Source organism: Dermacentor variabilis, chromosome 10, assembly GCF_050947875.1.
Source record: "Dermacentor variabilis isolate Ectoservices chromosome 10, ASM5094787v1, whole genome shotgun sequence".
Taxonomy (NCBI): domain Eukaryota; kingdom Metazoa; phylum Arthropoda; class Arachnida; order Ixodida; family Ixodidae; genus Dermacentor; species Dermacentor variabilis.
This window is the reverse complement of record NC_134577.1, coordinates 58,944,856-58,961,356: the sequence shown is the minus strand read 5'-3', so window position 1 is coordinate 58,961,356 and position 16,501 is coordinate 58,944,856. Positions and strand designations below refer to the sequence as shown.

The 16,501-nt window shown below is 47.4% G+C and overlaps 1 protein-coding gene across 1 annotated transcript; it reads left to right on the top strand.

The window, feature by feature from the left end:
• Window positions 1-1,232: 1,232 nt before the first annotated feature.
• Window positions 1,233-10,739, top strand: LOC142559560 (dnaJ protein homolog 1-like). Its single transcript, XM_075671140.1, has 4 exons — window positions 1,233-1,290; window positions 7,474-7,519; window positions 8,953-9,293; window positions 10,296-10,739. The coding sequence occupies exons 2-4, from the start codon at window positions 7,480-7,482 to the stop codon at window positions 10,530-10,532; spliced, it is 618 nt and encodes a 205-aa protein (XP_075527255.1). The 5' UTR covers window positions 1,233-1,290; window positions 7,474-7,479; the 3' UTR covers window positions 10,533-10,739.
• The last annotated feature ends 5,762 nt before the right edge of the window (window positions 10,740-16,501 follow it).

Genomic DNA, 16,501 nt, shown 5'->3' with positions numbered 1-16,501 from the left:
CAATCGAAGTGATGTCCCGTTGTTTGGAAACAGGGCGAGTTCTATCTGGGAGTAGACCTTTTGCAAAACCATCGTAAACATTGCAACAGTTTTACGCAAGTTCTAAATTAATATACAAACTTAGTCCGCCTTACACGCTCTAACAGATGCAGTTAACTGCGATATATGTATTTTTGGTGCAGCGTTACATATTTGTAAACTTCGAACTTCAACATTTCTTTTTCTTTTATCTTTCCAGCTCTCGGAAATTTTGCTTAAAAAACACCCAGGCCCCAAATCAAGATTATAATTACTACAGTCACTTTCTCTTTCAAATGCGACCAACCTAATCAAATCGGTCCGGCGGTTGTTTCATAAAAAAAATATTTCTGCGTTTTGCACATATCTGAACGGATGTACCACACGCCGCACTGTTTCCGTCAATCATGTATACATGAGTGCACGTTAAAGGTACTCAAAATTAATTTTGGAGTTCCCCACAACGGTTTGCCTCTGAACATAGATGTTTTTGGAACAAAACCCCAGAATTGAACCGTGAACTCCCGTACGCCCTTACGGGCAGGACAGCAGCAGCAGCGGTAAAGTCGAAAAAAGAGCCACCCCCCCCCCCCCCCCCCAAAGAAAGCTTAGCTTTAAAAAAAAGAAAGTAATCTGCAAGAGGTGCGCCTGCGCAGAAAGCGCAACTATCTTGCAACAAGTTAATTCGGAATTTGTCGTCGTCGCTTCCATGGTTCTCTCTGCTCTACGACTTCAATAAGTGTTGTAACGCGGGCCTTACATACTCGAAACAAAAGAGACAGACAGACAGACAGACAGACAGACAGACAGACAGACAGACAGACAGACAGACAGACAGACAGACAGACAGACAGACAGACAGACAGACAGACAGACAGACAGATAGATAGATAGATAGATAGATAGATAGATAGATAGATAGATAGATAGATAGATAGATAGATAGATAGAAATAACCACATAGGTAAATCATATACCTCTCTGCATTCTTAGCGACTATACATACTTCCTCCCCTGCGGGCAACGTGTGCGAATACGCGGTATACGGAATTGCGCCACGCGAGGTACGTGGCTCCGGTTGATAACGGTGTGCGAATACGTCTGGGCCGTTATCTCACCGCGAGAGTGCGTTCCAGTGACGGCCGGTGACAAGCCCCTGAACTTGTCGATGCGAGACATAGTTTGCATTTGTGAAGCAGTATATATATCCGCACGCGGAGGGAACGTGTTGGGAGCATATAGGTACAGCTTAGACACCGGACTCCGAAGAAAGTAAGTCGCGCTTTTTTTTTTTTTTTGACGCCTGTTCGTGAAAAGAAAAAAAAAAAACGTCGTGAAGAATTTCCTGACGTGCCCCCTATGTTCTACTTTTCCGACTTACGAATGCGCTCCCTAATTGTTTAATCCAAATACAAATCCAACGCCCGCGGGGAATATGCAACGGCGATTACAAGAGTATATAATGCTGCCTAATAGGAGTGTCCCGCGATTTTAAACCTCGATGAAAAACGAATGACATCAGAAGATACATTTACTCTTAGGCTGGGCTTATCCACGCAGCGCGGTATGAAAGCTTTGTTAGACGCGTAAATTATGAGGTAAAAAAAAGAAGGATGTGCAGATACACCGCGCCTGTTGGAACATGCGCTTATTTTTTTTTTTTTTGGCAATGACGTTTACGAATTTTTTAAAAAATCGCCCTTGGCAGATAGCAAGCGCAATTCTAATTCTTGAGGTGGATTGCTCAAACAGGCGGACATTATTTTCACGAGGAATCTAAACGCATGATCGGCTCGTTGACTACAATTGACTAATTAATAAAGCTTCTGATTACCTAAGTGCAAATAATGTGACCGGGTCAAGGGCGCAGCAAGGGAGGGGGGTATGGGGCTTCCGCCCCCCCCCCCCGAAATTTTTCGTGCTGTCATACGCCGCTAACCAAAACAACCACCCCCGGCGCCGGAAATCATGCTCGATTTTCTCTGGAATGTCCTTTTCACGCTCGAAAAGACACTTTAGCGCGAACATTGCGATGCAATTCGCGGCAACGCCCATGCACCGGGAGTCTGATATTGTAACGCAAGGAGCTCCATCCGAGCACAAAGTTTCAAATGCGTTTGGATGGCGAACCTGCGCGTTGCGGCATCTCGCGGAGGCCGCGGAATCTAGGGAGCGCTTGGATTTCAATTCTGACACTTTACGCGTATAAAGTTCTCTAACGTTTGATGCGAAAGGTGCATTGACATTTCCAAAGTCGTGCTTTAGATTTTCAATTCCGGAACTATGTAGGTTTAATATGTTGTTACAAATATTTGACGCCAAAGGCGCATTGACTTTCCTAAAGTCGTACATCGGACCATACAAAGAGACAAGCCAAATGAACACACTATCAGACAAGTTGACAAAGCACGCAGCGAGGTCCGATGAGAAGAAGCGTTGTGGTGGTTCATTCGTGCCGTCATGTCACAGAAACGAATATCAACTTTTTTTTTTGTCACCTGCGCCAAAGCATCTATGTGAAGACACTAAAGCCAGCAAAGGTAACTACGTTCTTATCTATTGTTCTACTTGGACTTCTATTCGCGAGGACACATTGTGCCTCTTTTTCTTTTTTTCTTTTTTCGCTACCCGCGGGCTGCCGAACCAGCCAGAGCGCATGCGTTTTTCTCGTGCTGCATAGACCACCGCGCGGCACACTTCGATGCGCGTTCGTTTTTCTCTGGCCAAGTGGATTTTCGCCTGGCAGAGTTTTGGACGCTTTGTGGCTAGCAGACGAGAAAAGGAAACAATGCATGGTCGCTCGCCGCCATCACTGTGGGGACTCGACGGATTACAACGCGTTCACTTGAGCGCAGCCTCTCCGGAAAATTTTGTCTCGCCGGTGTAGAATACCGAGCAGTATGCGTGTGGTTCTCTGTGGACTAAGTGTCTCACGTTTTCATCGATATTCCTTCGGTAACCACACTAGGTGCCCAAAGTAGGCATTCAGTTGTAGCCAACATGCTTTCCTTTGCGTTGTTTCATTTCTCGGCGCCCCCCGCCCAACAAAAGAAGAAGAAAAAAGACATTGTTGCGGAGCGGCGAATTGTCGCATGGTCGCAGGGGGATCATAGGTGAACCGACGATGGTGGCCAAGTCTTGTGTGCGCAAGGGAGAAAAGCAGGGAGAAAGCGCGCCACCTTCCGTCGCGCGCGATAGATAGGGGGAATGGAGGGAGTGGGGGCTGTGATCTGTGAATCTGTGGTTGCGAAACATGTTTATTTGCCTTGTTTGACGCATCATATATATTGACTTTTTTCTTAAATACGTAGATTTAGTGGAGACTTATACGTATACTTAAATATCTTGTTGCAAGGTTTTGTGTATATGTGCAGTGAACTTTGTTTCCAGTGACTTTTTTGCCCTTTATCAAGCTGTATCTTCGCATTTGTACATTCTATTGTATTTTCGCATTTCTAATGTACGAAGGCCAGTCAAATGAAAGTGAGCCAACTCACCATGCGCAATAATGGTTCGGTTCATTATCTGCGAGGCATGCGCGTAGCACACAGGCATCTCTCATTTGCAAAAGGGACACGCAGGTTTGAGGATCAAGGTTCTTTAATGCTCTCATACACTGGGGTGAACATGGTTGTCTGACATAATGGACACTCCAAAAGTTGGACAGCGTGGTGTCGTGAGGTTTTTGACAGATGAAGATGTTTCCCAAAAAGGAATTCGTCGCCGTGTGGCTGCCGTGCACGGTGAACATTGCATTTCATTGGCCACGGTGAAATGTTGGAGCACACGGTTCAAAGAAGGACGTGAAAGTTACAAAGACGATTCAAGACCGGGCCAAAGTCACCGTGCAATCACCCCCAACACAATTCCAAAGGCTGATTAGACAAGAACGGAAGATAAGCATCGATGAATTGGTAGGGCGTGTGAACATCAGTCACGGTTCGGGTCATACGATAATTCATGAACATCTCGGCTATCGGCTCTTTTGTGCGCAATGGATGGAGAGTTTGCGCAATGGATGGAGAGGCGGAGAGTTTCGGCGCTGCTTTGACTCATCTAATCCGGTGTCACGATGAAGGTGAGGACATTTTGTCTGTCATCGTGACCGGGGACGAATCATGGTGCCACTACTACGAGCTTGAAACACGACGGCAAAGCTTACAGCGGAAACATTTGAATTCACCACCCCCAAGAATAGCAAAGGCCGTCATTCCTGCCGGAAAGGTGTCGACTTTTTTTTTCGACCGTCAGGGGCCATTATTCATCGAATTTGCTAAACCACGAGAGACTATCAATCGTTTCCGATATTGTGAAACGTCGGATCGGCTGCATGTCGCAATTAAGAACAAACGACGTCGAAAATTGAGGAATGGGGTCATCTTGCTCCACGACAATGTCCGTCCCCACGTCGCTGATGTGGTTAATAGAAAACTGGCAAAGTTAATGTGTACGGGAAACGCTGCAGCATCCGCCATACAGCCCAGACGTGTTGCCTTCCGACTTTCACATGTTGTAGCATTTGAAAAAACACCTCAAGGGAATCAGATTCGTTTCGGACGATGACGTGTAAGAGTCAGTTACAGACTTTTTCAAGCAGCAACCCAAGGAGTTTTATGAGACGGGAATCACGCGACTCGTTAGTCAGTTGGACGAATGTCTAAAAGCTCATGGAGACTACTCTTAAATAAAGTACCTCGTTTGTCATATATTCGCAGTGGCTTACTTTCATTTGACTCGCCCTTGTATATTTTGCAGAACTCCTGCTTTTTATATGTGCTCTCTGTTGCGACTATAATTTCGGAGCAATTACAATACACGACCGGTGACAGCTGCTCCTGCGCAATACATTCTAACAAAGGACAGCGTCATTGAGATTTTTCTCTGGTCGTTGCATATGTACAAAAATGTAAACAAGGTTTTTCAATGACAGAGAGAGAGAGATGCGAATGAGAGTAGGGCAGGGAGGCTAACAAAGTTTTAATAAAATATTTCTCTTCAACTTGTCCATTTTATGGCATTTACATTTTTCATATCAGCGGCATGCACTGCTTTGCTGGTTTCAAACTGCTATAGTTCTAAAGCTTGTCTGATATTTGCTTTACTTAATAAATATACAGAAAACATGGAAGCATTGATATCGGTTATTTCGGGCACAATTTTTGAGACGTACGAGTACATTCTTTTATGAAAAAAAAAATATTTTGCTTGTCTTGACCGGGCGTAGCGTTCAAAAATTCGTTTGCAGCATCTTTGGCGATGGCAACTCAGTTATTATTACTGTTTACTGTATTTTATCCCTCGAAAAATTCTTTAAGGAGGAGGCCGAGCTGCAAAGTGAGTCCCCCCCCCCCCCCCACCCGATCGACATTTCTGGCTACGACACTTGGCCGGGTAAGTTCGGAAGCCGCATCTACAAGGAACGAATTCTCAGGATGACACCAGTTTCGAGATATTAATTCCCAAACTTTGCGAAGAAATACATTGGCGATCCAATTACTATTGTGCTCCAATCCATAAAACAGCATCTTGTTGAAAACGTAAGTGAAACCACAGTGCACACTCACCGGAAGTTTGACGGTGCGCACAGGCTTAAAGTTTTCAATTTTCCGGAAGGGGAGAGAGGGGAAAGGGGTGGCTGACAAGCTTTTCGAACCCCAGCCGCGCGCGCGCGCGCGCGCGTGTGTGTGTGTGTGTGTGTGTGTGTGTGTGTGTGTGTGTGTGTGTGTGTGTGTGTGTGTGTGTGTGTGTGTGTGTGTGTGTGTGTGTGTGTGTGTGTGTGTGTGTGTGTGTGTGTGTGTGTGTGTGTGTGTGTGTGTGTGTGTGAGAAGGGGGTTTAACACCGAGGGGCCCGATTTTTATTAACCATATCATAGGAAGGAAACAAAGACACCAATGACACCATAGGGTAAATCACTTGTACTTACTAAGTGAATTAAAGAAATGATAAATTAATGGAAATGAAAGTGCATCGCACGCGCAACGCGAAGATGTGGGATTGTTCCACAGGTAGGACAAGTTTTTTTTTTTCATTCACTTTCATTTTCATTAATAATAAGTAATTGTTGGTTGGCTACCTCCTTCTATTAAAGGAATATGATCAACTTCGTCCTATGTATATATTTAATGTATCTGTACATGGCGTTCACAGTGCTAATTTAAAAAATAAATGTAGATGCGAAACAACACGGCTGAGGTAGCAGCCGCTGGTGCATCTACCGCGCTTGTCTTCCTATTGCCAGGATTTGCAGAAATAAAGTGGAAGTATGAATTAAAAGCTGTGTACGTCCACGCCAACAATAGTGCAGTAAGCTTCCAGCCGCAATAAAATTTAGGTGAAAAAGTAGAAGCAACTCAATATAAACCTCAAATGATGTATATAGGTAACAGGACTCTTGTAATGACAGTTTGGGGGTGGGGTCGGCATCACTTGGGAGGGGGGGGGGGTTCGGCCCTCCCCCGGGAACATCGGAGGGGGCTTGGGCCCCAATCCCCCTCCCCCCCTTTCCCCTGGTCGACGCCTATGATGGCGCACATTTGGAAAGGGTGTTTGGTTGTGGTTCGCTATGATTTTTCGTGAGACGACGTCCGACGCAAGATTTTTTGCGACACGGCGCCCTTAAAAGCAAGTCACTCGAGGCATAGCGTAGCGGCGAGTACAGTCGGCGATCGTCCAAAATCTGATGTGCGGGTCAAGCACTTCGGCTTTCATACATGACTCGTCGAACGTTCCAGCGTAATCGCAGCATACAGTATCCGCGTGCCTTCGACTACCCGCGTGCGTATACCCTTCACAAAATTCCAGATGGCCGTTTTGCTATCGCTAATTATGAAAATGGCTTCCGTTCCAACGCAAGCGAGCGTTATCGCAACTAGTCTTCAGCTGTTTCCGTATTGCGGCGTCTATAATGGCGGCGGCCGATACGAGGGCAACTCGGCCGTCAACCACCGAGGCGAACGCCGAACCCGACTTGCCACTTGCCGCACCCCCTTACGCAACCGACTTGCTGCAATCAAACTCCATGACGCCACAGCCGGCTGGTGTGGGAACAACTTCAAGGAGGCGTTGCCAGCCGTGTTTTGTTATTGCGCTTTTTCTGGCTTATCAAACATTTATCGTAGTTGGAGTGATGCTTTTTTATGCTGTAGAAGGCTAAATTACTGAAACAGAGGAAATCGTCTCTCTCTCTCTCTCTCTCTAGTTTTCTTTTAACGCTGCAGACAAGGGCTTAGTCATGCCACTTTCAGTTTATTCGACTCATCGCGGATGATGCGAAAGCACTAATACCTCCAAAATTAGTCTACAAACAATGTCGCGTCTATGAGGTTAGACTTATCGTGCAACCCTGGCCTCTGGAACACGTCTGTTTATCCTGCGGCCGCTTGTTCACCTTTCTCAGCTTGTTCACCTTGTTCAGCTTGTTCACCTTGTTCAGCTTGTTCCTGTTATCCTCGCAGGAGACGATGAGTCAAGACCACCACAAGATCCTCGGCATCGGCAATGGTACGCGCATGCGCGGGTACAGAGGGGAATGGCCGGATGCCCTGACCTCCCATCCCCCTTAAAATCTTAAAGGCCTAAAATCGCTGTGCCCAGCGCCAGCGTATGTACGGCGCGTGACTAACTCGTAAACTTATCCTTCCATAGCTCTTATTTTGCTCTGGAGAGTCAAGAAATGTTTAATTTTTTGAAGAAAACCCGCCAAGTGCAAAAAAAGAAATCATCGTCATCAGTCAGCACATAATCAAATCCCCCCCCCCCCCCCCATCAAAAAAAAGAAAGGATCCGCGCCTGGTTCTGCATATGAGCAGATTCCTCACGTGTCTGTCGTCTCCAGCATCGCAAGCGCCGGCGTGGAAGGCGAGTGTTGTCCTCCTCTCCAGCAGTTGCCATGGGAGTAGAAGGTGACGAGGGGGAGAGGAGTGTTGTCCTTGCCGAACTCTCCTACACGAGGGTTGCAATGTGGGCTTGTTGGTAATGCATCTTCAAGGGGTGTAGGGTAGCGCGATTAAAAGACGGGACAAAAGAAGACACACAGGGACGCACACATCACAGCATGTAAACCTTCAGAGTTCTCGAGCGCCAGCACGTGCGTCTCAAGTACCTGTAATATTTGGTGACGAACCCGCCTCGCAGCTGGGTTGGACGAGAGATTGCGCCCTTTGCATAGGCGCCTTATATAGAAGGTGCAAACCTTTCAAACACCGTAGAAGAATGCTAGCAAGCGTCAGAGCGTCCTAAATATTTCTGCTGTACATTGCCCGTTTCTGCACAGGGTGGCTTGGCCTCTCAGGCACTTGTTGCGCCTTTACAGTCGCCCAGCTGGGTTCCACACTTGTTGTGCCAGTGCACTTGTTGTGTCTTTAGTACCCCCCCCCCCCAAAAAAAAACAATGTATCTAAATTTGTCTTGACCCCGCGACAATCCAGCTTCAATTTTTGTTACCTGGCCGTATTCCGCCGTATTGTGAAATTCTGTAGTGGCGACATTTTTTAGCCAATCAGACTACTCTCCCGTTTTGTTTATCTGTCCTTCCGTGGGCCACCCCATTGAATAAGCGCTGCTCAACTTGTGTTTAAGCTCAGTTATTTATTGTCGGACCTATTTATTGTATGTGTCTGTACTCTGTCTCTCAGTTGTGCCTTTGCCGGATTGTAGCTCATTATGTACCTCTTTATCGCGTTCTTTTCTTTTTGGCTTTTCGTTCTACTATTTTTAACCCACAACTTTTGGCTGTAGTTTTAGCTTTTCTACCATTTTTCCTTCCTCTGCGCCAGTACTTAGACCTCCGGTTGTCCCTGCGCGCGTAAAAGATTGATTGATTGATTGATTGATTGATTGATTGATTGATTGATTGATTGATTGATTGATTGATTGATTGATTGATTGATTGATTGATTGATTGATTGATTGATTGATTGATTGATTGATTGAAGGTATGTCGGGAGCAGCCGAACGACTCCAAGAGCCGACGATTTATTCCGACGTGTACGTGTCACTCGAGGAAGTGTACAACGGTTGCACCAAGAAAATTACGATCACGAGGATGGTGACGGGTCCAGACGGTCACACACCGATGCCGGAAGCCAAGGTGTTCGAGGTCGTAGTGAAGCCCGGCTGGAAGGAAGGCACCAAGATCAGATTCCACCGCGAAGGAGACCGGCTTCCCAACAGCATCCCCGCCGACGTCGTGTTCGTCATACGTGACAAGCCGCACCGACAGTTCAAGAGGGATGGAGCGGATGTCCGCTACGTCGCAAAGATCACTTTCAAAGAGGCACGTGTTACGTTTCTCTCGTTGTGAGTGTGCTCGCTTCGTTATACAGAGTACACCAAGGGCTGCCACCACCTTTGCTGAGAAAAAAGAAAGCAAAAAGCAAGGAATCCGCCAGTGTGGGTATGAGCCATAACATGAGATCATCATCAATGGCACTGATTACTGATGGTAAAAAAAGAGGGAGGGATCGGGGAGGGGGCGATGTTTTCTTTATTGCGATAACAATTATATGGACACTCCAGGCGCGTTTTTGCCGTCGCCGTGGCGCTCCGTATCAAGTCCAAGGGCGATAAAATCGTCGCCGTGCGCCGTATGCTGCATGCGCGACTGAAGGTGTGCGAGGGTGAGCCGGCTATCGCGGCTCAGTCTCGCCCACGCAACGGAGAAAAGCAGGGAGGAAGTGCGCCGTCGTCCGTCGAGCGCAAGGCTCCAGGGGGGAGGGGAGGGACAGGCGGCGCGTTCTACTCCAGACCGCTGTTTCTTGAAAGCCATCTGCGACGGCGACAGAGTCCGCCGTGCGCTGTGTTTTTCGTTCGCGTGGAAGCGACAGGCAGCGCGAAGGTCAATTCGCTCGTATTCGCTCGCTGCTGCTGCCGCGCTTGCTCACCCCAGCGTTCTGACAGCGTGTTTCCGCGGTCATCGAGTGAGGTGCGTTCATGTTTGCCCGTGCGCGCGTGACACCGTGCCTGTTGATTTAGTTAGTATGCCTATATGTGTTTAGAAGCTTGTCCGCGGCAGATAAAAGTACTATCCGTACACTTCATATAGCTGTATACTAACTTGCTGTCGCAGCCGACGCTTCGCCTTTCGTGCGAAACTGCGTCTTTTTGTTTTTCTTGTTGCGAGTAGCTACGGCCTGCAAGGGCGCCATTTCTGTATAGGAAGTGGGCCGAGGGCGCAAAGCCGCACTGCGCTCCTTGTTTTCGAGCGCCTGCTTACGCACCTCTCAGCTGTATACTCTGCGTAATGCGTGCCCCCCTGTTTTTCATCACCGATTCACAGGCCCTGCGCGGGACAGTGGTGGAAGTGCCCACAATCACTCACGGCACGATCCTTGTGCCGCTGACAGATATCGTCACTCCCACTACCGTCAACCGCATCCGGGGACAAGGCCTTCGCCGCCCTGACGACCCCAGCACGCGAGGCGACCTGATCCTGAGTTTCGACATCGAGTATCCTTGCCAGATGACGGACGCTGCTCTGAAGCTACTCTGGAACACAATGGCTCTCCTGATCTGAGAAACGTCGATGCGGAGATAACTTCGTGTTTAATTTGACTTGTCCGTTGAGAATTTTAGCGGATGTAGACATTCAAGTCTCTTTGATCAGCCACAACACGTTTTAAAGCGAATGCATTTGCGTACAACGACAACATTTGTGATATTTCATGCTCGTGTGTCACTTATGGAAAGCTAATCGGAGCGAGTGAATAAACTTTATTTCGGAGACCAAGCTGTTCATGCCCGAAGCTGGGCGGCCACCCTATAGCCGTCGCCCTGTGCTGATATAGCCTTGCGCTAGCTGTTCAGCTAACCTGAGTCGACGAAATTAAAGAAAAAAAAAGTTTTATGGGCTTGTTACTCAGTTTTGCGGCGTTGGAGTCCTCCGCAGTGCTGGGCCGATCCCGGAAACGGTGTAGGTCCCGTGGATATGTGCTAAACCTCTTTGGTGTCAGGTGTAACTTGTCAACTTGGGTTTAACTGCCACTGCGTAGACTGTGCGCCAATGGGTATGTTCCCCAGGGGACAATGGGTGTGTGTCGCTTTCGTTGAACCTATTCCACGCCAAATTGGGGGGTCGCCGAGTATGTGCCTTTGGTATGTGTTCGGCTCGTCAATGACAAAAAAAATCCTTTAAAATATCCGGTGCTGGGCGGGAGCTGACCCGCTCGGTATTTACTGAGGCAGTCTTGTCTGAATATATATTCACATTGGCGTCGGGCTTGAATCGATCGACTTGTACTCGCACAATAACAAGGCGTGTATGCGGCTTCATACACGCCGCATACTACGGGACGCGTTTCGGTGGAAGCTATACGTCGAGTGTCGCTACACTTCTTCAATGCCCATCGCATTACAACGTCGACATTCATCCAGACATGGATTATCCCGGAATTCTTTTCGAAGAGAACTTTTGGAAGATATTTTACGTCAATGACGGCTCCGTCCAACCATCCGATGTAATTAATTAATTAATTAATTAATTAATTAATTAATTCCTAATGAAACACGCCCAGTTGCACATTACTAAGGGTCCAAGTTGTCTATTCAGAAACACATCCAATGACCCTATTTGTGTAGATAGATAGATAGATAGATAGATAGATAGATAGATAGATAGATAGATAGATAGATAGATAGATAGATAGATAGATAGATAGATAGATAGATAGATAGATAGATAGATAGATAGATAGATAGATAGTCCAGGGCTCCGCTGGCTCTTGCCATCTTCTCAGCTCTCTGGATCAGCTTGAGCTGGTCGTCGAGGGCCGAGCTGGACGACAGTGTCTCCCATTGCTCATTCGTGGTGTTCGGGTCGGGGTGTTCTATGTTGTGTAGCGGGCACTCCCACTTAATGTGGTATAGGGTCGGTGTGGCCCCGCACCACGGGCATTCGTCCCTGTAGGCTATGGGGTGTATATGCGACGTAATATGTGTAGGTTCGCGTAAGTGCCTGTCTGGAGCCTACACCAGGCAGCGCCATCCTCTGTCTTTAGATTTCAATGGGGTAGTGGATATCGTAAGCGACTCCCTCTGTAGTGGTTAACGATGGCTCAGTACTCGAGGTCGACGGGGTCCGGGCCTTCTGCAGCCGGCATGATGAGTGCTCGATTATGCACGAATCCTCGAGCTGCTGTGCCGGCCTGCAGGTTGCCAGTGATGCCAGTGTGGCCCGGTATCCAGATGATGGTTTGGGCGGTGATGCCCTCGGGGTCCTCCTTGAGTCTTTCGGCTAGGACTTGTGCAGCAGGTCTTCCAATTCTTCCCTGTAGTAAGTTGCGGCAGGCCTGCTGGGAATCCGTGAGGATCGTCAGTGGTTTGTTTGCGTGTTAGACTTCGCGGATGCCTAACGCGCTGGCCAGCTCTTCGGCTTCCGTGATCGTGCAGGGGCGGGTTGATGCAGCGGAGGTAACGTGGCCTCGGTGGTCGCATACCACTGCCACTGCGCCATTGTTGTTCGTCCCATACATGGCGGCGTCCGTAAAACGGGCCGTGGTATTTAACCTGAATGCTTTCTCCATGTACTGGGCCCTTGCTCTCCTCCTGCCGGTGTGTAGGTTAGGGTCCATGTTGCGTGGTATCGGGGCAACGTAATACCTGTCCTGGACGTGACGAGATATCGAGCAGGTTTCTTGGGTTCGTGTTGTTATAGCTTGGAACCCCGAGGTTTGTAGGACCTGCCGGCCCGTGCGAGTCCGCGCAAGTCTCTGTTGTTGCGAGACGTAAATGGCTTCTGTCAGTTCGCTGAGGGTGTTGTGCAACCCTAGCGCCAATAATTTTTCAGCCGAGGTACTCATCGGCAGGCGGAGAGCGGTCTTGAAAGCCATCCTCAAAAGTGTGTCGGCCTGCTTCGTCTCGAACTGTGTGAGGTGGTAGTATGTGATTCTGCTCACCACCAGGCTACTGACCAGTCGGAGGGTGTCCCTTTCCTTCATTCCTCTGTTCTTGGATGTTACGCGGGAGATCATGCGTGATATCGCCTTGACACTGGTTTTGAGGAGTGTAAAGGTGTGCGTGGCCCGCTGCTTGGACTGCAGCCATATGCCCAGCACCCTGAGAAATGGCTTCTATGGTATGAGGCCCCCGTTGAGGCCAACCGCGAGTTTTCTTGTTGGGTCTGTGGGGTTACCTCGGCCTCGCCAGACTCGCAAAAGCTCATATTTCTCGGGGGAGCAATTTAGTCCCCGTTGGCTGACGTATTCTTGGGCGAGATTCGCTGCAGTTCGCAGCCGTTCTTTTTCAACGAGGGACCCTGTTGCGGCAGAGTGTTATTTCGTATATATGTATATATATACGAAATGTAGATGTGAACTCGTGAAGTAGACGCGCGTATGAAGTGGTTTATTGACGTTTCGGCCGGGGTCCGGCCTTCATCATATATATATATATATATATATATATATATATATATATATATATATATATATATATATATATATATATATATATATATATATATAACGAGAAGAAAGGGGGTTAACCGAGGGCCGGGCCCGATTTTCATTAGTCATAAGAAGCCAAGAAACACTGACACCAGGGACAACATAGGGGAAATTACTTGTGCTTAATAAATGAAATAAAGAAACGATAAATTCATTGAAATTAAAGTGGATGAAAGAACAACTGAACCGAACCCACAACCTTCGCATTTCGCGTGCGATGCTCTACCAATTGAGCTACCGCGGCGCCGTTTTCCCATCCACTTTCTTGGGTATTTATGTGTCCTAGTAGAACCCTGGGAGTGTTAGCCAGTGCCACCACTCACAGACCTTGGCGGCGGACGTGGAACGTCTTTTTTGCCGCAGGCGTCACGAGAACGTGATCTTTTAGGGTGAAGGCAACTGGTCAATAAACCCACATATGCTACCTGAAGGCATCAATGTTGCCGGATTCGAGACAGCGCGTAGAACCCGAAGAGACAGCGCGTCACCTTGATAATGGTATACGGAACGGGCACCAACAGCAGCTTCCGCGGCTTCGCAGCTATTCCTTCCTCTCATTTTTGCGTCACACTTATTATCCGTCTCTCAAGGCCAACTGATCTCACTGATAACAAAAGCCCCTTGACAACGCTGCCGAAACGCCACTCTGACCGCGCACGAAATGCGAAAAGCAAGGTATACTATAGGCACAGAATGTTTCAAGATCCCGGCTTTGCTCGCACCGCATCGAAAGAGTGCGCGCGAAGCAGAAACTTGCTTCGGACCAAAGCCAGATTAAAGTGACCGTTTTATTTTTCATGAAAGTGTATACGTGCTGCAAAAACAGGTTCGTGTCAAAGAAATGAAAGCGAAATAAACAGACCGGGAAGCGACCAATGGTAGAGAAAAGGCAGAACCGATGTATTTAAGAAAGTAAATATACCACTTCTAAGTGAGCAAAACTGTCTGCAAAAAAAAGAAAAGAAAACCACATTTCAGAGTGTATTATCTATGAATTCGCACGCTCCGTTGAAAACCAGCTGCTGCCTATAGAGGGCGTGTTCGAATAGGTCTCCTTTTGCAGCTACGCAGTACTGAGTCCGCTTCATCACATCTTCAGGCGCTTTCTTGATCACCGACGCTGGAATTCTACGGCATACATCCGTTATCCTTGCCTTGAACTAATCTGACGTCCGTCTCGATCATGTAAGCACGATATTTCACATAACCTCAAAGAAAGAAATCGAGTGGAGAGAGGTCAGGTGACCTAGCCGGCCAATTTACAGGGCCGTGGCTTCCAATCTATTGCGCATGAAAAGTCGCATACAGCCAGTCTCGTGCTCGGTTGCTGTGTGCGGGTGCCCCATCTTGCTGATGCCGCAGTAGGGGAAGACGTTATAGCGGGAGTTCGCTGAGAAACTCATCCATCACTCCCTCAGGGATTTCGTCCACGTAACGCTGTCCAATTCAGTGTGTCATTGAAGAAGATGGGACCGATTATAGCACCGGCCTAAGTTACGAACCACACATTGAGCGACCACGGGTACTGGTGTCACCAATAGTGTGTATTATGCAAATTTACCTATATGCGTTTCTGCGAAAAATTGACTTCATCTCTGCACACGATGTTGCTCGAAGAGTCCGGTGACTGATCAGATTTTGTGAGGACCCAATTCGAGAAGCGTAGACGATTCTACGGGTCCCTATATTCCAAGCACTGATGCTGGCTAAGGTGGTATACGGGCGAAAGGCCGTCATTTAGAATCCTCCAAACTGATACCTCGGAAATTGGTACCTAGGCGGCCACGTCCCGCACGCTATAGCATGATGGTTTGAGGCCATAAATGCTATAGAACATCCGTGCGTAGGCTAGGACTCAAGTGTGGAGTCCTCCGCCACTGTTTCTAGCTTGATGCTGACGGTTTGTCTCGGGTTTTCACAATCTCTGATGACAGCCGATGCTTGCGGCAAAAAAAAAAAGAAAAAAGAAAAAAAAAAACCATCAGTGCGCTTTATATACGCTGACAACAGCTATCACAGCTTGTTTCCAACTAACACCAAACGCGACGTGCTACATCGGCCGGGGCGCGGCAGATAAGGCACTAACTATATCGCAATGCTTCTCCCTTTATTTCGTTCTGGCTAACTCAGAGAGAGCCTGTTCGAGGGCGCTGCTTTATGATGCGGTGGGATCGCAGTCACGTGGCACTCCTTATATTTCGCGGGGTTTATTTACCAGTCTGAAAAAAATTAGTGCGTAATTAGTATGTCGCTGAAAATACCGCAGTGTAGATGTCCCTTGGCTGTGCCTACAAACGCCTCATTGACACTTCGATAATTAGGATAGGAAGTCTCGAATTACATAATTATAATTACCTAATTAAATCTGAGTAACGAAAAAGTTACTGGCCGCTACTCCACTGTACTGTGAACAATATGCACTAGGTTTTCTTCGAGTAACGCATTGCTCTTCTTTTTTCAAATGTTGGTGCGTGATAGTTAATTGGGGCACCCTGTATATATTTACGACCTTTGCATGCTACTGACGATGTTTCCATCCCTAATAAATGTAAATTATTAGAAATGTTTTTTCTTTCCTCAGTCGTTAGCATTGCTTAGTGGAAAGAGAAGCTATAGTGAGACACACACCATTCACGTGCATTTCACACGCCGTTGATAAAGGGCTCTGCCCAAGGGGTCACTGAAGTCTGTAGGTCTTTTTCGTGGTCAAAGAAGCACACAAAGCAATTTGAAGCGATGTGAACATACAGCAACGTATTCATTCTCTAGGCATATGCTACCCATACCTATAGAAATAATTTTTAATTGTCTACCTCTGGTCTCTTTCAAATATATAATAAACTCTGTCCTCTGTGTATATTTAAATATCCTGTGTATGTGCATGGTGTTTACAGTGTAAATTTAAATGTCGAAGTGAGAAAATGAGGATGAGGCAGAGGCCGCTATTGCTTCTAATGCGCGTGTCCCCCTATTGTCGGGATTTGCAAAAAATAAAACGAAAGTACGAATTAAAGCCGTGCACGTCCGCGCCAACAATAATGTA